The sequence below is a fragment of the Trichechus manatus genome, unplaced genomic scaffold (genome assembly GCF_000243295.1).
Source record: "Trichechus manatus latirostris isolate Lorelei unplaced genomic scaffold, TriManLat1.0 scaffold00128, whole genome shotgun sequence".
Classification (NCBI taxonomy): Eukaryota; Metazoa; Chordata; class Mammalia; order Sirenia; family Trichechidae; genus Trichechus; species Trichechus manatus.
This window is the reverse complement of record NW_004444064.1, coordinates 7,032,723-7,055,142: the sequence shown is the minus strand read 5'-3', so window position 1 is coordinate 7,055,142 and position 22,420 is coordinate 7,032,723. Positions and strand designations below refer to the sequence as shown.

The 22,420-nt window shown below is 41.9% G+C and overlaps 1 protein-coding gene across 2 annotated transcripts in view; it reads left to right on the top strand.

Annotated features, from left to right (window-relative positions):
• Window positions 1-22,420, top strand: part of UBASH3A (ubiquitin associated and SH3 domain containing A) — an 82,837-nt gene that overhangs the window by 58,610 nt on the left and 1,807 nt on the right. Inside the window, exons 11-14 of one of the 2 annotated variants that reach the window (XM_004384811.2) lie at window positions 352-444; window positions 18,077-18,221; window positions 18,525-18,631; window positions 20,337-20,446. In XM_004384811.2, the coding sequence (XP_004384868.1) occupies window positions 352-444; window positions 18,077-18,221; window positions 18,525-18,631; window positions 20,337-20,446 (455 nt within the window). The remainder of the gene's footprint in view (window positions 1-351; window positions 445-18,076; window positions 18,222-18,524; window positions 18,632-20,336; window positions 20,447-22,420) is intronic. The other variant, XM_023739092.1, reaches the window with a different exon arrangement.

Here is a 22,420-nt window from a genome sequence, read left to right as displayed (position 1 = left end):
CAGCAATGGAGAACTTCTTACCCATCAGATTCCTCTCACTTCAAATATCTCTGAATTCTTGTCTGTGACCAGCCACAGAAAATCTTTGTTTTTAGCGGGCTCACCTGAATAGGTCAATTACACATAGGATAATCTCCCTTTCGCCATATAATGTAACATAGTCACAGGAATAATATCTTGTCATATTCACAGATTCCACCCACACTTAAAGGGGTTACACAGGGTGTGTACACCAGGGGCTGGAAATCCTGGTGCCATCTTAGGATCCTGCCTACCACGGGCAGCAAGCCATGAGCCATCTATGGGAGGCTAGAATTGTGAAGAGGGAATTTTCCACCTTCTGTTTTCCAGGGGAAGCACTACTGGACAGTGGCATCAGAATCACTTCCGTCTTTGTCTCCCCAGCCCTCCGCTGTGTGCAAACAGCCAAACACATCCTGGAAGGTCAGTGAGAACTCCAGTAAGCTTCCAATGTTGCATTGACCTCGTGGTTATTCTCCAGGGGCGGAGGGAAGTAAGCAGAGGTGAGAATTTGGTGATTGGCAGTGAATGGCCATACAGAAGTCAGAAGGCAGTGATGCACCAGCCCGCCAGAAACTGCTAGCAGACACTGATCCTACTAACGTTCCTTGAACGCCAGGATTGTAAAACCATCAGAGCTTGTGTAACTGAGTGCCAGAGGCCTGTGTGTCTTCACCATTAGTCTGCTCTGGCAAGTGTTTTTAGAAAAACACCTAGAAAGAAGTGTTCAGAAACTTAAAGAGCTGGGAACTGCTGTAGTCCTTTCTAGGTCCACAATGCATGACCTTTCCCCAGGGCAAGGAAATCGGCTACTGGGAGCTGTCAGGCATCATCAAAGCTGACGTATGATAGGAAGCCATCCACAGACCCTTCTGCAGCTTCCAGCTCACAGGAAGAAGAAAGTTCCTGCCCAGAGAAGGGCACCCTTTTATGGGAGAGAGGAGATATGGTCTAGTTCACAATGCAGGGATGGGCCTTCCCCTGAGGCATGGGTATGCCTCCTCAGGGACAGGAGAGACGGCAGCATGCATGGACACAGACACAGATAGTGGGCAAATATTTGCCTCGATTTCCTCAGAGACATAGGTAGGTACATCACCAGGTGAAACTGAGAAAGAAGGAGGGACTTCTGGAAGTTTGAGGAGTGTTGTAGGTATAAAATAGTTGTCAGGGAGACTGGGCCATGATATGGACTGGAAAATAGAGTCAGAGCCCACTTGAGGTTAGTGAACACAATTTTAAATTGAGACTCATCAGTTGGGCTTGGGGTTTTCCTCCAGTAAAAGACAGACAGGGAGTAGGTGGAGAGCTGAGCCTAACTAAGGTTGGTATTTTAGTCAGAGCTCTCTAGAGAAACAGAACCAATGATGTGATTGTGGGGCTGACAAGTCCAAAATCCATAGGTCAAATGACATCTAGATACTTCTGCAGATTTGTGTTCCAAGATCTGTAGGTCAGGCAATGGGAAGAGTACAGAGTAAAGTTCTGCCAGAGTATATATTTATATTCTGGAGGCAGAACACACCCTAAGGAAACTTCCTTTTCAACTGATTGATTACATTACATTAGGTTATGTTATGAAAGGTGACTGTATTATATTACATTACATTACATTACATTACATTGACTACACTACACTGTATTACATTACATTACACTACACTGCACTGCACTGCATTGCACTACACTACACTACATTACATTACATTGCATTGCATTACATTACAGAACAGCAACTAGACTAGTGTTTGACCAAACCACTGAGAACCATACCTAGCCAAGTTGACACATAAAATTAACCATCACAGTTAAGGTTTGAGGAGTACAAACAAGAGAGAGCATGAGAAGTCGATATAGTATGCAAGGGGGTAATTATGATTGACCATAGATTTTAAGCTGGGTAAGGTGGGAAGAAGAAGCCCTGGTGGCCAGTAGTTAAATGTTCGGCTGCTAACTGAAAGGTCGGGGGTTGGAACCCACCAGCTACTCCTTGGGAGAAAGATGTGAGAGACTGCTTCTGCAAAGATTATAGCCTTGGCAATCCTGTGGTGCAGTTCTACTCTGTCCTATAGGGTCGCTATGGGTCGGAAACAACTCAATGGCAATGGGTTTGGCTTTTGGTTTTTGGAAGGTGGGAATGAGGAGAGCAAATGCTAGGGAGAGTGAGCTCGATGAAATAAAATCCTGGAGGAATGGATTAATGGTTCAAGTTAGAGTACAAGAGGGAGGAAGCTAGAAAGAAAGGAGAGCTGGTTGGAGAGAAAGACACTTGTCACTGAGCTTGTAGGCAGGTTGCAGTTACTGGTAAGGACAAGATCCAAGGTAAAGGGAATGGTGGCCAAGGCAGGAGGAAGGTGCATCTTTGGAGAAGGTAATAAGGAGCCGAGCATCCCCCATGTTGGATGAGCCACCTTGCAGATAATGGTGTCACCAAGAGTTGTACCTGGAAAACCGTCAGAGTGAGGGGCAATGAGCTGTAGGCTAAAATCTTCATAGAGGAGTTGTTCACCTGACTGTGAATCCACCCAAAACATGTGCTACTCAGCTCTCATTTCTTCATCTTGCGGATAAGATTATCCAGAGATGCTCTGTACAAAATGCCTCCCCCGCTCTAGATACACAGTCAAAAATCCCTTTTGGAGGAGCTTTGGTTTGACTTGATTCATTGGACTTGGCCAAGCGCTTGGCACAACCCGTTTCTTCTCTAGGTTCACACAAACATTCTGTTTCATGATTAAGTTTACTAGCAACTAGTGTCCCTAATTCACCTTCCACACAATTTAAAAATTTGAGAAAGCATTTGTCTCTTTCTAGTCTTAGAGCCATTACCTTTTATACCCTGCCATTTAATGTACTTATTTTGTTCTAAACCATGTAAGATGCTGCTGCTTTTCCACCAGTCTTCAAAGCCAGTTTGATTTCCATCTTTGTCTGGCCACCCACTAATGAGCTGGTGTCTTAGTTATCTAGTGCTACTATAACAGAAATACCACAATTGGAAGGCTTTAACAAACAGAAATTTATTCTCTCACAGTTTAGGAGGCTAGAAGTCCAAATTCAGGGCACCAGCTCTAGGGGAAGGCTTTCTCTCTGTGTCAGCTCTGGAGGAAGGTCCTTGTCTCCTTTCAACACTGTGGGCCTGGCTTCCTTGGAGATCTCCATGTGTCTTGGCATCAGTCTTCCCCTGGGCCCAGGAGGTTCTCAGCACAGGGACTCTGGGTCCAAAGGACATCCTCTGCTCCCAGCTTTCTTGGTGGTAGTGAGGTTCCTCTCCTCTCTGCTCACTTCTTGCTTCTTTTATCTCTTGAAAGATAAAAGGTGTGACTCAAGCAAGGGTGTGACTTGAGTAAGGGTGTGACTTAAGTAAGGGTGTGTCACTCATGTCACACCCTCTTGTAAGGTGCTAAGTCAAGATACACCTTACACTGATCCTGCCTCATTAACATTTAGAGGTTAGGATTTACGACATATCGGAAAATGGAGGACAACCACACAATACTGGGAACCGTGGCCTAGCCAACTTGACATATATTTTTGGAGGACACAATTCAATCCATGACAGCTGGTGTGAAACATTACAGGTCACCCTGCCTCCAACCACTTCAGTGTTACGGGTGATGATTTCCTCCCACCTACAGCTTTTGTTTTCCCAAATTGTAAGTTTCTTTTCTAGTAAAGATCTTAATCTTCCCTTCCCTACCCAACCTCTCACCATGGTAACAACATATGGATAAAGGAAAAGAGAATACTCTTTTGGCCAATCTTCATAATAAAAGAATATGACTGAGAACTTCAAAAACACTTTTTGTAACTTTATCATGATTCCTCATTATTAATATATTTATTTGTTCCAATTTTTTGAATATTTTCTCTGGCTTCTATTATTTGTATCTCTTGCATATAAAATGAAAAATTCTCATTTCGTGACACATGAGAATGTCAAGGTCTTTAACATGATCTTTCATTGACTGTTACTTTATATGCAGAATATTTGCAGAATATTATTAACACACTGATATCTTTTGTTGTTAGGTGCTGTTGAGTTGATTCCAACTCATAGTGACCCCATGTGACAGAGTAGAACTTCCCCCATAGGATTTTCTAGGCTGTAATCTTTATGGGAGCAGATCACCAGGTCTTTCTCCCATGGAGCCACTGGGTGGGTTTGAACTGCTGACCTTTTGGTTAGCAACTGAGGACTTAACCATTGCATCACCAGGGCTTCTACAAATCCTGTGTTGATATACTAAAACAAAGATATTCGGCCTTCTTTATAAGCTCTCAAACATGGTCAACCTGTGTTCCAGCCTGGTGTCTAAATTGCTGACATCCTAATTTTTATTTGAATACTAGGCCAATGAATGTCCAGGTGGACCATTTCCCAAGGTATGACCCACAAAATAGAGGCCTACAAGATGTGTTCAAAAGACAGATCTGTGACCAAACCCATTTGGGAAACCTTCCAAACTATTTCTGCCTATAATCTATTCACAATGGACACGAACACTTCACAGGCTTAATGGAGAACTCAGGAACCAGGTTAACTCAGTTTTCTCACTTTTGCTAAACATGATTGACAGAGGAACTAATTCCAAGGATATGGAATACATTTTTGGAACTAATTTTATTTTTAGCATTTCTGTTTAATGAAATTTTCTCCATTTCAAGTAAAAACATTAAGGTCTTTTTTTTTTTTTAAACCCAAAAAAAGAGGTAGCTATAATTTATAAGTCTTCTTTTAGTCAAGGTATAAACGCTTGGAATCTCTGGGTGATACAAACAGTGAATGTGTTTGCCTGCTAACCAAAAAGTTGTAGGTTCAAGGCCACCCAGAAATGCCTTGAAAGAAAGGCCTGGCAATCTACTTCCCAAAAATCAGCCATTGAAAATCCTATGGAGCACAGTTCTACTCTGATACACATGGGGTTGTCATGAGTCAGAGTTGACTCAAGAGAAACTGGTATAAAATGCTTGGGAGGATGAGTTGCAAGGAGTTGTAATGGTCCAGAAGGTTTCCTTCCAGCCTTCACCCTTTGCCCTGTCCACTGTAAGTTTTCATCAGAGTGGTGCTTTGGTGTGATATTCTCCATGACTTAGCCACAACTTTTCCATTGACTATTAGATTTACTAAGTCCTTACTAGTTCACTCTTGTCCTTGACCAGAGTTTTAGTCATGAGGTCCACAGTGTTGGTTTTAGCTGTAGAGTTGTATTGGGTGGTCAAGATGAGCACCCAGAGAGGACCTACTGGTGTTGGCTCCTTTCCAGCTCCTGGGAGAGTCCAGTTTATCAAGATCCACCAAGCTCCAAGACTCAAAGAACCTCAAACAGGTTAAACCCAAAGAGATCTACACCAAGACATATCATAGTTAAGCTCTCAAAAAATTAAAGGTAAAGAGAGAATCCTGAAAGCAGTGAGAGAGAAGCAAACAGTCACATACAAAGGATCCCCAATAAGATTAAGTGCAGATTTTTCTTCAGAAACATGAGAGGCCAGAAGGCAATGGAATGATATATTTAAAGTGCTGAAAGAAAAAAACAAAACTGTCAACCAAGAATACTATACCCAGCAAAACTATCCTTCAATAATGAGGGTGAAATTGAAACATTCCCAGACAAACAGAAGCTGAGAGAGTTCACTTTCACCAGAGACCTGCCCTACAAAAGATACTAATGGGAGTTCTGTAGATGGAAAGGAAAAGACACTAGAAAGTAATTCAAAACTACACACAAAAAGAAAGATCTCGAATAAAGGGAAATGCATGGACAAGTATAAGAGCTAATAATAAGGTATTCATGTCTGATAATTCAAAATGATTTTTCCTTCGTATTTTTTTATTGTTGTAATTAAATGAAGTTTACATTTCAAGTTAGTCTCCCATACAAAATTTTTTTTATATGCATTGTTATGAGACCCCAACGACTCACCCCATTCTGCGACAGGCCTCCACCCCTGATTCCCCGTAAACATTCAACCAGCTCCTAACTCTCTCTGCCTTCCCATCTCACCTCTGGACAGAAGCACCCCCCTTTGGTCTCTTGTATCTACTTGACTAAGAGGTACATTCTTCATGAGTATCACTTTATGTCCCACAGTCCAGTGCAATCCTTGTCTGAAGAGTTGGCCTTGGAAATTGTTTTAGTTCTAGGCTGATAGAGAGTCCAGGGACCATGATCTCTGGGGCACTTCCAGTCTCAGTCAGACCATTAAGTCTGGTCTTCTTACTGGAATTTGAATTCTGCATCCCATCGTTCTACTACTCCATCAGGGACCCTCTGTTGTGTTTGCTGTCAGGATGTTCATTGGTGGTAGCTGGGCACCATCTAGTTCTTCTGGTCTCAGGCTGATGAAGTCTCTGTTTAGGTAGCCCATTCTTGGGATAATACTTTCCTTGTGTCTTTGGTGTTCTTCGTTCTCCTTTACTCCAAGTGGTTGGGACCAATTGAAGCATCTTAGATGGCCGCTTGCAAGCTTTTAAGACCCCAGACACCACTCACCAAAGTAGGATGCAGAACATTTTCTTAATAAGCTTTGTTATGCCAATTGACATAGATGTCCCCTGAAAGCATGGTCCCCAGACCCCACATCCCTGCTACTCTGTCTCTCAAAGTATCTGATTGTATTGAGGAAACTTCTTAGCTTTGGTTTAGTCCAGTTGTGCTAGCTTCCCCTGTAGAGTTTGCTGTCCTTCCCTTCACCTAAGATGATTCTTACCTACTATCTACTTAGTGAATAACCCTCACCCTCCCTCCCCACCCCCGTAACCATCAAAGAATGTTTTCTTCTGTGTTTAAACCTTTTCTTGAGTTCTTATAATAGTGGCCTTATACAGTATTTGTCCTTCTGTGACTGACTAAATTCACTCAGCATAATAAGTTCCAGCTTCCACCATGTTATACGATGTTTCACAGCTTCATCATTGTTCTTTATCGTTGCGTAATATTCCATTGTGTGGATATACCATAGTTTGTTTATCCATTCATCTGTTGATGGGCACCTAGGTTGCTTCCATCTTTTTGCTACTGTGAACAGTGCTGCGATGAACATGGGTGTGCATATATCTATTCATGTGAGGCTCTTGTTTCTGTAGGATATATTCCAAGGAGCAGGATAGCTGGATCATATGGTACTTCTATTTCTAGCTTTTTAAGGAAGCACCAAATCAATTTCAAAAGTGGTTGTACCATTTTACATTCCCATCAACAGTGTATAAGTGTTCCAGTCTCTCCACAACGTCTCCAGCATTTGTTACTTTGTGTTTTTTGGATTAATGCTAGCCTTGTTGGGGTGAGATGATATCTCATTGTAGTTTTGATCTGCATTTCTCTGATGGCTAATGATCGTGAGCATTTCTTCATGTGTCTGTTAGCTGCCTGAATATCTTCTTTGGTGAAGTGCCTGTTCATCTCCTTTGCCCATTTTTTAATTGGGTTATTTGTCTTTTGTTGTTGAGGTTTTACAGTATCTTGTAGATTTTAGAGATTAGACACCGATCAGATTTGTCATAGCCAAAAATTTTTTCCAGTCTGTAGGTTGTCTTCTGACTCTTTTGGTGAAGTCTTCTGATGAGCATAAGTGTTTGATTTTTAGGAGCTCCCATTTATCTAGTCTCTCTTCTGGTGCTTGTGCATTGTTACTTATGGTTTGTGTTGTGTTATGCCATGTATTAGGGCTCCTAACGTTGTCCCTATTTTTTATTCCATGATCTTTATCATTTTCGATTTTATATTTAAGTCTTTGATCCATTTTGAGTTAGTTTTTGCTCATGGTGTGAGATATTGGTCTTGTTTCAGTTTTTTGCATATAGATATCCAGTTATGCCAGCACCATTTGTTAAAGAGACTGTCTTTTCCCCAATTAATGGACTTTGGGCCTTTGTCAAATATAAGCTGCTCATAGGTGGATGATCTTATATCTGGATTCTCAACTCTATTCCATTGGTCTATGTATCTGTTGTTGTACCAGTACAAGGCTATCTTGACTACCGTGGCAGTATAATAGGTCCTAAAATCAGGTAGTGTAAGGCCTCCCACTTTGTTCTTCTTCTGTCCTTCATATTTTTAACAACAAATATTTAAAAGGGAAGGATAAAATTATGTTACAGGAAAACATGTAATTGGTGATAACAACAGCAAAAAGGGGAGGAGAAGAATGGTATAGATACAGAATTTCTTATATGTTACTGAAGTTAAGTTGGTACCAATTTACCCTAGAATGTCATAAATACAAGCTGTTAAATGTGATATTCATACCAACCACTAAGAAAATACATTAAAAACATACACAAAAAGGAAAGGAGAAGGTACACAAAAAGGCTCACTACAATAAACCAACAAGACACAAAAGCAAGCAATACTAAAGGACAAAGACAAATAAGGCTTAAGATACACAAATAACAAAATGGCAGAAGTAAGTCACTTCTTATCATTAATTATAGTGAATGTAAATGGACTAAATGCTCCAATCAAAAGGCAAGGAGTGGCAGAATGTCTAATAAAACATGATCCAAATATATGCTATTTACAAGAGCTACACCTTAAACCCAAAGACACAAATAGGTCAAAAGTGAAAGGATAGAAAAAAAATATTCCATGCAAATAAGAACCAAAAGAGAGATGGGGTGTTGTTGTTGTTGTTGTTAGGTGCCGTCGAGTTGATTTTGACTCATAGTGACCCTATGCACAATAGAACGAAACACCGCCTGGTCCTGCGCTATCATCACAATCATTGTTATGCTTGAGCCCGTTGTTGCAGCCACTGTCAATCCATCTCATTGAGGCTCTTCCTCTTTCTCGCTGGCCCACTACATTACCAAGCACGATGTCCTTCTCCAGGGATTGATCCCTCCTGATAACATGTCCAAAGTATGTGAAACGTAGTCTTGCCATTCTTGCTTCTAAGGAGCATTCTGGTCATAATTCTTCCAAGACAGATTTGTTCGTTCTCTTGGCAGTCCATGGTATATTCAATATTCCTTGCCAACACTACAATTCAAAGGTGTCAGTTCTTCTTCGGTCTTCCTTATTCATCATTCAGCTTTCACATGTATATGAGGTGACTGAAAGCACCATGGCTTGGGTCAGGCACACCTTAGTCATAAAGGTGACATCTTTACTTTTCAAACTTTAAAGAGGTCTTTTGCAGCAGATTTGCCCAATGCAATGCGTTGTTTGATTTCTTGACTGCTGCTTCTATGAGTGTTGATTGTGAATTCAAGTAAAATGAAATCGTTGACAACTTCAATGTTTTCTCCGTTTATCATGATGTTACTTATTGGTCCAGTTGTGAGGATTTTTGTTTTCTTTATGTCGAGGTGTAATCCATACTGAAGGTTGTAGTCTCTGATCTTCATCAGTAAGTGCTTCAAGTCCTCTTCACTTTCAGCAAGCAAGGTTGTGTCATCTGCATAACGCAGGTTGTTAATGAGTCTTCCTCCAATCCTGATGCCACATTCTTCTTTATATAGTCCAGCTTCTCGGATTATTTGCTCAGCATAGAAATTGAATAGGTATAGTGAAAGGATACAACCCTGATGCACACCTCTCCTGACTTTAAACCATGCAGTATCCCCTTGTTCTGTTAGAATGACTGCCTCTTGATCTACGTACAGGTTCCTCATGAGTACAATTAAGTGTTCTGGAATTTCCATTCTTTGCAATTTTATCCATAATTTGTTATGATACACACAGTCAAATGCCTTTGCATAGTCAACAAAACACAGGTAAACATCTTTCTGGTATTCTCTGCTTTCAGCCATGGTCCATCTGACATCAACAATGATATCCCTGGTTCCATGTCCGCTTATGAATCTGGCTTGAATTTCTGGCAGTTCTCTGTTGATATACTGCTAAAGCCACTTTTGAATGATCTTCAGCAAAATTTTACTTGGGTGTGATATTAATGATATTGTTCGATAATTTCCACATTTGGTTAGATGACCTTTCTTTGAAGAGGCATAAATATGGATCTCTTCCATTCAGTTGTCTTCCAAATTTCTTGGCATAGACAAGCAAGCACTTCCACCACTGCACCCGATTGTTGAAACGTCTCAATTGGTATTACATCAATTCCCGAAGCCTTGTTTTTTGTCAATGCCTTCAGTGCAGCTTGGACTTCTTCCTTCAGTACCATCAGTTCCTGATCATATGCTACCTCCCGAAATAGTTGAATGTCGACCAATTATTTTTGGTATAGTGACGCTGTGTATTCCTTCCATCTTCTTTTGATGTTTCCTGCGTCATTTAATATTTTCCCCATAGAATCTTTCAATATTGCAACTCAAGGCTTGAATTTTTTCTTCAGTTCTTCCAGCTTGAGAAATGCTGGGCGTATTCTTCCCTTTTGATTTTCTATCTCCAGGTCTAGGGTAGCAATCTTAATATCAGACAAAGTAGACTTTAAGACAAACTCTGTCAGAAGAGGTAAAGATGGACATTATATAGTGATAAAAGGGTTAATTAATCAAGAAGATGTAACAATCATAAATATATATGCACTCAACCACAGGGCACCTAAGGGAGAAATAGGTAGTACTACAATCATACTTGGAGACTTCAATACACCACTTTCAATATTGGACGGAACATCTAACAAAGAAACTGAGGACCTGAATGACACTCTAAACCAACTAGACTTAACAGACATATATAGAACATGCCACTCAAAAACAGCACAATATATATTCTACTGCAGTGCACATGGATCGTTCTGTATGATAGACCACAGTTGAGGTCACAAAGCAAGTATCGATAAATTTAAAAAGATTGAAATCACACAAAGTATTTTCTCTGACCACAACAGAGTGAAGCTAGACATCAATAACAGAAGAATATAAAACCTGGAAAATACACAAACATATGGAAATTAAAAAACACTCTATTCAATTATCAGTGGCTCAAGGAAGAAATCAAAAGAAAAATCACAAATTTCTTAGAATCAAATGAAAATGAAAGCACAACATACTAAAATGTATGGGCTGCAGCAAAGGCAGTACTCAGGGGGAAACTTATAGCAATAAATGCCTACATAAAAAAAGGAGAAAGATCTCAAATTAACAACCTAACTCTACAACTCCAAGAACTAGAAGAAGAAGAACAAACTAAGGTTAAACCTACCAGAAGAAAGGAAATAACAAAGAGCAGAGCAGAAATAAATAGAATCAAAAACAGAAAAACAATAGAGAGAATCAATAAAAGCAGAAGTCGGTTCTTTGAAAAGATCAATAAAATTGAGAAACCTTTAGACTGACAGAGAAAAGAAGAGAAAAGATGCAAATAAACCAAAACACCAAAACTCGTTGCCATCAAGTCAATTCTGACTCATAGTGACCCTACAGGGCAAAGTAGAACTGTCCCATAGGGTTTCCAAGGAGCAGCTTGTGGATTTGAACTGCCAACCTTTTGATTAACAGCTGTAGCTTACAATAACTCCTAACCACTGTGCTACCAGCCTTCAAAAGAGGCAAATAACCAAAATAAAAAAAAAATGAAAGAGGTGACATCACAACTGACTAGATAGAAGTAAAGAGAATTATGACAGAATATTGTGAACAACTGTATGGCAACAAACTGGATAACTTAGATGAAATGAACAAATTCTTAAAAGCACACAACCTACCCAAACTGACTCAAGGGGAAATAGAAGTCTCAACAGACCCATAACAAGTGAAGAGATCAAATTAGTGAACAAAAACCTCCTAACACACACAAAAAGATCCTGGACAAGATGGCTTCACTGGAGAATTCTACCAAACATTTAGAGAAGAATTGACATCAGTACTTTTTAAACTCTTACAAAAGATAGAGAAGAAAGGAATACTTCCTAATTCATTCTATGAAGCAAACACAACCCAGATTCTCAGACCAGACAAAGACACCACAATAAAAAGGAAACTACTGGCCAATATCTCTTATGAATATAGATGCAAAAATCCTCAACAAAATACTAGCGAACAGAATCCAACAGACCAAGTGGGATTTATTCTAGGACTGCAGGGATGGTTCAACATTAGAAAATCAGTCAACATAATACATCGCATCAATAGAATGAAGCAAAAGAACCACATGATCATCTCTATGGATGCAGAGAAAGCACTTGATAAAATCTAACATCGTTTCTTGATGAAAACCCTAAAGAAGATTGGAATAGAAGGCAAATTCCTCAGTATGATTCAGGGCATATATGAAAAGCCAACAGCCAACATAATACTTACTGGAGAAAGACTGAGAGTTTTCCCCTTGAAATTGGGAAAAAAAACAAGGGTGTCTACTGTCACCACTTCTATTCAATATTGTATTAGAAGTCCTAGCCAAAGCAATAAGACAAGAAAAAGAAATAGAATGTATCCACATTGGAAAAGAAGAAGTAAAATTATCTCTTTCACAGATGATATGATCCTATATATAGAAAATCCCAAAGCATCCACAAGAAAACCTCTAGAGCTAATAGAGGAATTTAGCAAAGTTTCAGGGTACAAAGTCCACAAACAAATCTCGGTTGGGTTTCTATACAACCAGCAATGAGAAATCTGAAAGGGAAATTAGGAAGACAATTCCATTTACAACAGCACCTAAGAGAATAAAATACCTGGGAATAAATCTCACCAAAGACATGAAGGACTTACACAATAAAAACTATAAAACACTGCTGAAAGAGATTAAAGACTTAAATAAATGGAAAGATGTTCCATGTTCATGGATTGGAAGACTTAATATTGTTAAGATGACAATACTACCCAAAGCGATCTATAGATTCAACACAATTCCAGTCAAAATTCCAACAGCTTTCTTTACAGAAATAGAAAAACCAATCTTCAACTTTATATGGAAAGGCAAGAGGGCCCGAATGACTAAAACAATGCTGAAAGAGAACAACAAAGCAAAAGAACTCATGCTTCCTGATTTTTAAACATACTGTACAGCTACAGTAATCAAAACAGCCTGGTACTGGTATAACAATAGACACATAGATCAATGGAATAAAAGTGAGAGTCCAGAAATAAACCCACATGTCTATGGTCAACTGATTTTTGACAAGAGTGCTATGTCCATTCCATGGGGGAAGAACAGTCTCTTCAATAAATGGTACTGGAAAAATTGGATTTCCACATGCAGAGAAATGAAACAGGATCCTTGCCTCACAGCATACATAGAAACGAATTTAAAATGGATTAAGGACCTAAATATGCAAACTGAAACCAAGAAATTCTTAGCAGAAAAAGCTGGGGCAACGCTGCAGGCTTAGCTTTTAACAATGGATTATCTAAAATAATAACAAAAGCACAAATGGTAAAAGACAAAATAAATAAATGGAATCTTATAAAAATTTTAAATTTTTGTTTGTCAAAAGACTCTACCAAAAAAGTGAAAAGATAAGCTACTGACTGGGAGAATATCTTTGGAAATCATATATCCAGCAAGAATCTAATAACCAAAAGATATATAAAACTTTGACAACTTAACAACAAAAACACAAATAACCCAATCATAAAATAGGCAAAGGACTTGAATAGACATTTCATCAAAGAGGACATTCGAATGGCCACCAAACACATGAAAAGATGCTCAGTGTCATTAGTCATCAGAGAGATGCAAATCAAAACTATAATGAGATACCATAACACTCCCACTAGGATGGCTAAGATTGAAAAAAAAAAAGAAAATAACAAGTTTTGGCAAGGATGTGGGGATATTGGAACACTTATCCACTGCTGGTGGGGATGCAAAATGGTACAGCCACTATGGAAAATAATGTGGAAGTTCCCTCAAAAAATTAAAATAAAATTATCATATGATCCAGCAGTTCCACTCCTGGGTATATACTTGTCTTAGGCTGGATTCTCTAGAGAAGCAAAGACAGTACAGCATATAAATATATACACAGAGAGAGATTTATATCAAGGAAATGGCTCAGGAGGTTGTAGAGGCTGAAATGTCCCAAGTTTGTGGATCAGGATAGAAGCTTCTCTGATTCACGTAGCTGCAGGGACTGATGAACCCAAGATCAGCAGGTCAGAGAGCAGGGCTCTTGCTCACAGGCTGTGAAGATTGACAAATCCCAAGATTGGCAGACAAACTGCAGGTAAACTGCTAGCACATGTCCCAAGAACCAGAGGTCAGACGAACAGGATCCAGCTGCAGGATCCAGAGCAAGCAAAAGCCAGAAGGTGTGCTTATATTCAGATGCAGGCCACACACCCAAGGAACCTCCTTTTCAACTGATTAGTTACTCACAGCAGATCTGTCTTAGTCATCTAGTGCTGTCATAACAGAAATACCACAAGTGGATGGTTTAAACGAAGCAAAGTTTATTTTCCTCACAGTCAAAATAGGCTAAAAGTCCAAATTCAGGGCATCAGCTCCAGGGGAAGGCTTTTTCTCTCCATCGACCTTCTTCTCTTTGGTGCTCCCCCGGACTAGGAGCTTCTCTGCACAGGGACCCCAGTACAAAGGACGCACTCTGCTACTGGTACTGCTTTCCTGATGGTATGAGGTCTCCAACTCTCTGCTTGCTTCCCTTTCCTTTTATCTCTTGAGAGATAAAAGGTGGTGCAGGCCACACCCCGGGGAAACTCCCTCTACATTGGATCAAGGATGTGACCTGGGTAAAGGTGGTGTTACAATCCCACCCTAGTCCTCTTTAACATAAAATACAATCACAAAATGGTGGCCAACCACACAATTCTGGGAATTGTGGCCCAGCCAAATTGATACACACATTTTTTGGGGGACATAATTCAATCCATGACATTCCACCCTTTGGCCCTCAAAAAATCACATCCTTGCAACATGGAAAACATATTCACCCCATCATATCATAGCAAAAGTCTTAACTCCAAGTCCAAAATCCAATAATTCCTCTTCATCTGTGAAATCTAGAATACAAGTTATTTGCTTCCAAAGGTACAATGGCAGAACAGGCATAAGCTAAACATTTCCATTACAAATGGGAGAAACTAGAGGAAAAGAAGTGATAACAGGCACCAGGCAAGTCAGCAGAACACATCACGTTATCCCTCAAGGCTTTGAAAATAATCCTCTGTTCTCTGAGACGATTTACACAATGGCCCTGCGCTCTAGACTGTAGGTATTGGCCACAGTCTCTGGATTTTGAGTGGCGGCCCCTCGGCCCTGGGCTTCAGCTCCGCCTTCCAGGCCCACTGGGACAGCAACTCTGCTCCCTTGGCTTTAGGCGCACTATTCTCCCAGTCCATCTGAGTGGCAACTCCACCCTTAGAAGCACCAGAGGCCATGGCTCCACCCTTTGAAATCCCTGAGGTCATGGCCATACTTTTTGAGACTCAGGCACCTCGGCTTCTTGTGTCCCTTGTCTCTTCAGCTTTTGCTTCTGTTTCCTGTGGCCTCTTGGCCCTCGGGCCTCATGCCCACATCTGCCCTACTGGGGCAAGTGTTCCAAAGCTCTGTAGCTCCACCGGTAAGTGCCTGGAGGCACCCCACTCCGCCAGGAAGCCTCCTGCACACAGGCACTCAGCTCCCTTGCTCCGTGGGTCGGCAAGCCTAGCTCCACCAATAAGGGCCTGGAGGCACCCCACTCTACCAGGGAGCCTTCCGTGCACAGGAACTCAGCTCTCTCACTCCGTGGGTCAGCTCAGTGCCGTCTCACACTGGTCTCCTGGTTCTGCTGCTGTTGGTTCGTTGCCGCTGCCGCTTCTCTGCTGCTGCAGGTTCTCTGCTGTTGCTGGTCCTCTGTCACTGCCGCGCATCTATCCATTCACAGTTTTAAAACCACCTCCACATTTTAGGTATCTGTTAGAGCAGCACCCAACTCCCGGTACCAAATTCTGTCTTAGTCATCTAGTGCTGCCACAACAGAAATACCACAAGTGGATGGTTTAAACGAAGAGATGTTTATTTCTTCACAGTCAAAGTAAGCTAAAAGTCCAAATTCAGGGCATCAGCTCCAGGGGAAGGCTTTTTCTCTCTGTCGGCCTTCTTCTCTTAGGTGTTCCCCCAGACTAGGAGCTTCTCTGCACAGGGACCCTGGTCCAAAGGACGTGCTCTGCTTCTGGCACTGCTTTCCTGATAGTATTAGGTCCCCAACTCTCTGCTTGCTTCCCTTTCCTTTTTTCTCTTGAGAGATAAAAGGTGGTGCAGGCCACACCCCAGGGAAACTCCCTTTACATTGGATCAGGGATGTGACCTGGGTAAGGGTGGTGTTACAATCCCACCCTAATCCTCTTTAACATAAAATTACAATCACAAAATGGAGGCCAGCCACACAATTCTGGGAATCATGGCCCAGCCAAATTGATACACACATTTTTTGGGGGACATAATTCAATCCATGACAAGATCCCATCATAAGGGTGATCACATATCAAATCTCAACAGGGAAGTGATCACAACATTATACGACTGCCAAAACACTGAGAATCATGGCTCAGCCAAGTTGACACACATCTTAACCATCATAATACCCAAAAGACTTGAAAACACAGACTCAAAAAGAGACTTGTACATGAATGTTCATTGCAGCACTATTCACAATAGTCAAAAGGTGGAAACAACCTAAATGCCCATCAATAGATGAAAGGATAAATAAAATGTGGTATATACATACAATGGAATACTACTCAACCAGGAGGAGAAATGAAGTCTTGATACACCCTACAGTATGGATGGAGCTTGAAGACTCTATGCTGAGTAAAATAAGCCCGTCACAAAAGGACAAATATTGTATGAGCTCACTTATATAAAAAGACAAGAAAAGGCAAATATATAGAGAACAAAGTTTATTAATGATCATCAGGGGTGGAAGGGAGCAGGAGGAAAGGGGGTTAATGGTGGTGGAAAAATCTCATTGATTAAGGGTAGGGTTGTACAGCCAATTTTTTGTAATTGTTGTCAATAAGTTGTACACCTATAAAAAGTTGAATTGGCAAAAGTCCTGTAATAGATATATTTACAATAACAAAAAAAAGAGTAGCTGCTGAGACTGCTTATGTACAACCAAACACCTCATGGGATTTGGTTCCTTGATTTGGAGGTTTAGGGTCATGGTTTCATGAGACATTCCAGTTAATTGGCCTCATAATGTATTTAGTGCTTCTGGTCTACCTCCTAGTTCTTTGCATAGTGCTTCAGGTCATAAAAGTTTGCAAGTGGCCATCAGAGGCACAACAATTGGTCTCTATTTGCCTGGAGCAACAGAGTAAGAGGGAGAGTCAGGAACTGGAGGAGAATATGGAATGTGTGTTTAATTGCCTCCATGAACAACTGCCTCCTTTGCCATGAAGCCAGAAGAACTGGATGGTGCCCAGCTGCCATTACTGAAGACTTTGATCAAAGATTTCATAGAAGAATCCTAACCAAAAGGGGAAAAATGAGGAACAAACTTTCAAATTCTCAAAGACTTCAGACTTTCTAGATCCAAGGGGGCTGGATGAACCCCTGAAACTATTGCCCTGAGATAATTTTTAAAACTTAAACCAAAAGTATCTCCTAAAGTCTTCTTAAAACCAAACTATAGTTTAGCTTAACTAGTAAACAATGTTTGCCTTAAGCATTATGCTCTTTTAAGAACTGTCTCTATGGGATCAAAGTGACAGTAGCAACTCGAAAGATTACATAGGAACCTTGAATTTATGTTAATGGGTGGAACAACTCAGAAAAGGAGGGTGACAATGGTTGCACAACTTGAAGAATGTAATCTGTGTCACTAAATGGTACATGTAGAAACTGTTGAATTGGTGTATGTTGTACTGTGTATATTCCCAACAACAACAGAATAAACAAAATTTAAACAAAAATTTTAAAAAAGATCCAGTAAGGTCTCCTGATGATATTTATTGAGGTCTCCCGCTGCCCGTCCCTTCTTGACAGATAGAGCTCAGCACTCTTCTGATGCCTTCCAATTGCCCCAGAGTTTTTGTCTCAGAAATAACATGGCTGTGCTTAATTACCATGAAAAAATCACATTTTTGGAAAGGTGTTATTTAGATATCTAGTTAAGATTCTGAAACTGAGCAGGAGACTTACTGATCTAGAGCCAAAATGGGCATTGCTGATTATAAACACTTGTATTCTGTTGAATCCAGAGCTCAAACTGGAGAAAAAAATTAAGATAAGAGTGGAACCCGGAATCTTTGAATGGACAAAGTGGGAGGTCGGCAAAAACATTCCCACCCTCATGACCCTGGAAGAGCTGAAAGAGGCAAATTTCAATGTCGATGCTAATTACAGGTATGCTGTTCACAAGTTCTCTGCTGCCAGGAATTCTCTAGTTCTCTTCCCACATCTGAATTTTTGGCGTCACAAACCCTTCTAATGTTCAACAAAAATGCATGTTGCGATTAAACTTTGGTCCTTTGCCAGAGTCTGAGTGAGCACAATAGAGCTTGTCTGTTGACTAGGAGCCTCCCTTGAGGTGGTGCCATCTTGGAAGAGCACTCTCTTTCCTAGCTGACCATAGCCGTACAATCCTAATCTATAGCAACTGTGCCAATGTGGCACCAGTGTGGCATTAGTTCCCCTACTCATTTTCAGGCCTGCGTTTCCACTCTCCTCCCTGATACCAGCTGAGAGCTACGAAGAGTATGTCCAGAGGTGTTCGGCGAGTGTGGAACGGATCACCAGCATCTGCTCACAGGACTGTAAGTACTTCCACCATCCTCCGGTATGAATGTCCCCATCCCCTACCCCAAGGTTTTGGTCTTACCTCTGGGGTGGCAACTGGCTGATTTTCTGAACCTGGAAATGCCCCAATCTACTCCCACCCCCATTCCCAGACCAACGGGGTATTATACTGCAGTCTGTGCAGCCAAGAGGTACCTAGATACCGTCATGAATTCTGCCCCCTACCCCCAAAATATGGGTTGGAATCCTAACTCCTATACCTGTGGATGTAATCCGATCTGGCAATAGAGTTTTATGTGTTATGCTAATGAGGTCTATCAGCGTAGGGTATGTCCCAAGCCTGATCGACTCTGAGATATACAAACAGCAGATTAGACACAAAAGCAAGCATAAATGGGGAAAGACAGGTGCCAAGTGAAGATCACCAAGGAACTGAGGATTGCTGGAAAAGACAGAGATCTTCCCTGAGGGCTGACAGAGAGAGAGCCTTCCTCTAGAGCCCCTGCTCTGAATTCAGACTTCTAGCCTCTTGAACTGTGAGAAAATAAATTTCTGTTCTTTAAAGCCACCCACTTGTAGTATTTCTGTTACAGCAGCACTAGCAAACTATAACAGATACATACTCAACTGCCACCCAGGCCCTCGGGCCTCTGAATCTGGGGCTAGGTGCCAATGAACCCCAAAACAATGGGTTAGCACCAACCACCCGTGGCAAAATAACTTACATCAGCTTCCCAGAAAACAAAAGAAAATTAGAGGCATAACTAATCTCATGCTGTGTTTGAGTGCCAATTTGAACAAAGCAACTGTACAAGTAGACCTTGAGACTATTAGGGAAAGTTGAATATAGAATCTAAGTATATAACTTGAATATGGAAATATTTAAGATTTTTTTTTAATTTTGTTAAGTGTGATAGTAGCATAGTGGTTGTGGTTAGCTGCCACTGAGTCAGCCTCTCACTCACGGAGCTCCCTTGCACAACAGAACACAATGCTGCCCAGTCCTGCATCATCCCCGTGATCACTTGCAGATTGGACCATTGTGATCAATAAGGTTTTCATGGGCTGATTTTCAGAAGTCGATCGTCAGGCCTTTCTTCCTAGTTCATCTTTGTCTGGAAGCTCTGCTGAAACCTCTTCAGCATCATAGCCACACAAAAGCCTCCAATGATAGACATTGGCTGGGAATGGAACCCAGGTCTCCAACATGGATGGTGAGAATTCGACCTCTGAACTACCATTGCCCTTATGGCATAGTGGTTATGTAAGGATAAAAAAAGCCCTCATCATCTGGAGATGCAAACTGAGGTATATTTGGTGAAAAGATGTTATGTTTGGATATACTGTAAACTACTGTAGGGTAAAAAAGGGCATGCGTAGAGGACAGACGATACAAGATTGGCAAAATGTCGATAATTTTTGGAGCTCAGTGACAGCCAACTTAATGGCAACTAACAGCATATAGATAAGGGTATGGGTACAGGTATAGATACACATATACATAAAGATACAGTTGAGATATAGATACAGATACAGCTCCCAAGATAGACTCACCTGCTAGGAAGCAGTCCAGCAGCAGGCCACCTTACTTGATTCACCACGCCAGACCCCGCTCTCTTCTTAGCTTTGCTTTGTCCTGGATAGAACAGGCACTGAGTGTGTCCTCTCCTCCCCCCCAGAACTGTGTGCCTGCTTTGACCTTGAGGTGTCCTTTTTCTACAGTAGGTGTCACCGTCGTCATCAGCCATGGCTCGGCGCTGGATTCCTGTACTCGGCCACTCCTGGGGCTGCCACCTCGCGAGAGCGGGGACTTTGCTCAGCTAGTTAGAAAGGTACACGTCCTATCTTTTCTCTGCGGCCCCTGAAGTCAAGCCCCCTAAAGATGTAGGGTCACCACACTACCTTTGCAGAGAGAACAAGTGTCCAGTAACCCAAGGCAACAGTAACCTGCCTGTCCCCTGAGAACATGCCCGTCTACCGTTCAGCAAAGGACCCTTGGGGCAGGAGGCTGATGGGGAAGTTTTGTTATCTGTGTCCCCATTATTACAACTTTGGCCACTTGCTGTCAACATAACGTAAAGAACAAGACAGTGGATTTTTGTAAAGTCAGCTCACATTACAATTCCTTGCTTTAAAAAAAAAAACAGTTGCTGTGGAGTAGACTCTGACTTAGGATGACCCCACATGTGTGAGAGTAGAATTGTGCTCCATAGGGACTTCAATGGCCGACTTTTCGGAAGTAGATCCTCCAGGCCTTTCTTCTGAGGTGCCTCTGGGTGGACTTTCCAAACTTTTGATTAGCAACCAGGCGCGTTAAATGTTTGCACCACCTAGAGACTCCAATTCCTTGCTGCTCCAGTAATAAACAAATGATCCAATAAGGGATAAGCAATTTGGATAAGAAGACAAAGGACAGTTGTTAGACTGGCTTCCTCTGGGGACTCAGGGATAATTGATGGATAGAAAGGAGCCCCCAGCCCCGCCGTTCTGGAGTCACGAAGCCAGAAAGTGAACATGAGCTTGTTGGAGCTAACAGAGTGCTGAGCGCTGGGCCAGGGCTCTATAAATACTTAATAACAAAGTGAACAGCTGGCAAGCGTGTAGAGAAGGACAAAGGGCACTTGGGACGACCTGGGTGAATGTCCCCCAGCAAAGCAAAGTTAGCTTTTTTCCAGTTAATGAGATTAATCAAGGCAGGCAAACTCAGGAGCTCAAACCCACTTCCCTTCCCCAAAAAGATACCCAGGGTTGGACTTGTCCACTTCCCTTGTCTTTTTGATCAAAGTAATCAATCAACTGGCCAATGACCAAGTTATTGCTGGTGCGACAGTATAGACTGTATCTGTGGTAGGAAGTGAGTCCTGCCCTGATTCCTTCACAGACAGTTGTCATAGGTCCACAGACAGCTAGAGCTTTTTTCCACAGGTGTGGGCTAGAAGGGGTCCTTGAGGAGTCAAGAGGCCTGGACCAGGTGCCTCCGGGGAGAAGCGAGTGTCCCAGGCCCAGCCCAGCCAATACCAGCCCTGTGCCTGTGCCAAGCACTTGGTGCTCTGTGTTCATGCCCTGCCCAGTAAAGACAAGACCTCATCCCCCAGGGAGTGGGTGAGACTCCAAAGAACTCGTGCCTGTGAAATGTGCTGCAAGCCATCAGTTATTCCCACTCAGCATCTGAAGCACCTGACACTGTACGTCCTTCTCCCTTCTTGTTCCAATTTCTTCTGGAATTGAACAGAAAGGTGTTTCCCATCCAACGTGTCTCCAAGATGGTTTCCCAGTTACCAGTTGCCATTGAGTCAACCCCGACTCATGGTGACCCCATGTGTGTCAGAGTAAAACTGTGCTCCATAGGGTTTTCGATGGCTGATTTTTTGGAAATAGATTGCCAGGCCTTTCCTTCTAGTTCCCACTGGGTAGGCACACACCTCCAACCTTTCAGTTAGCAGCCTATTGTGTTAACCATTTCCACCACCCAGAGACTCCGTTTCCCAATTATAACCCAGATATCCCCAAGCCCTCCAGGTTCCTGGGCCATTTGTTAGTGTCCACATAAGATGGCTCAGTCCCCCTGGACCCACTGTTGAGATATCCGTCCCCATTTTCCCAGGGGTTCTGGGCATCTCACCTGCTCCTGGTCAACCCCAGCTGCCACCCATGTCCTTAATGTCATTTTTGCTCCTGCAAACGCCACTGTGTCATCCCAGCCATGGGCTCTGATGCTGCCCTGCTCTGTCCCCACACTCCTTCCCACAGCCCCATGCCTATGCACAAAGCCCCCAGCCCTGGGCTCTCCTGAAGGTCTGGGTACC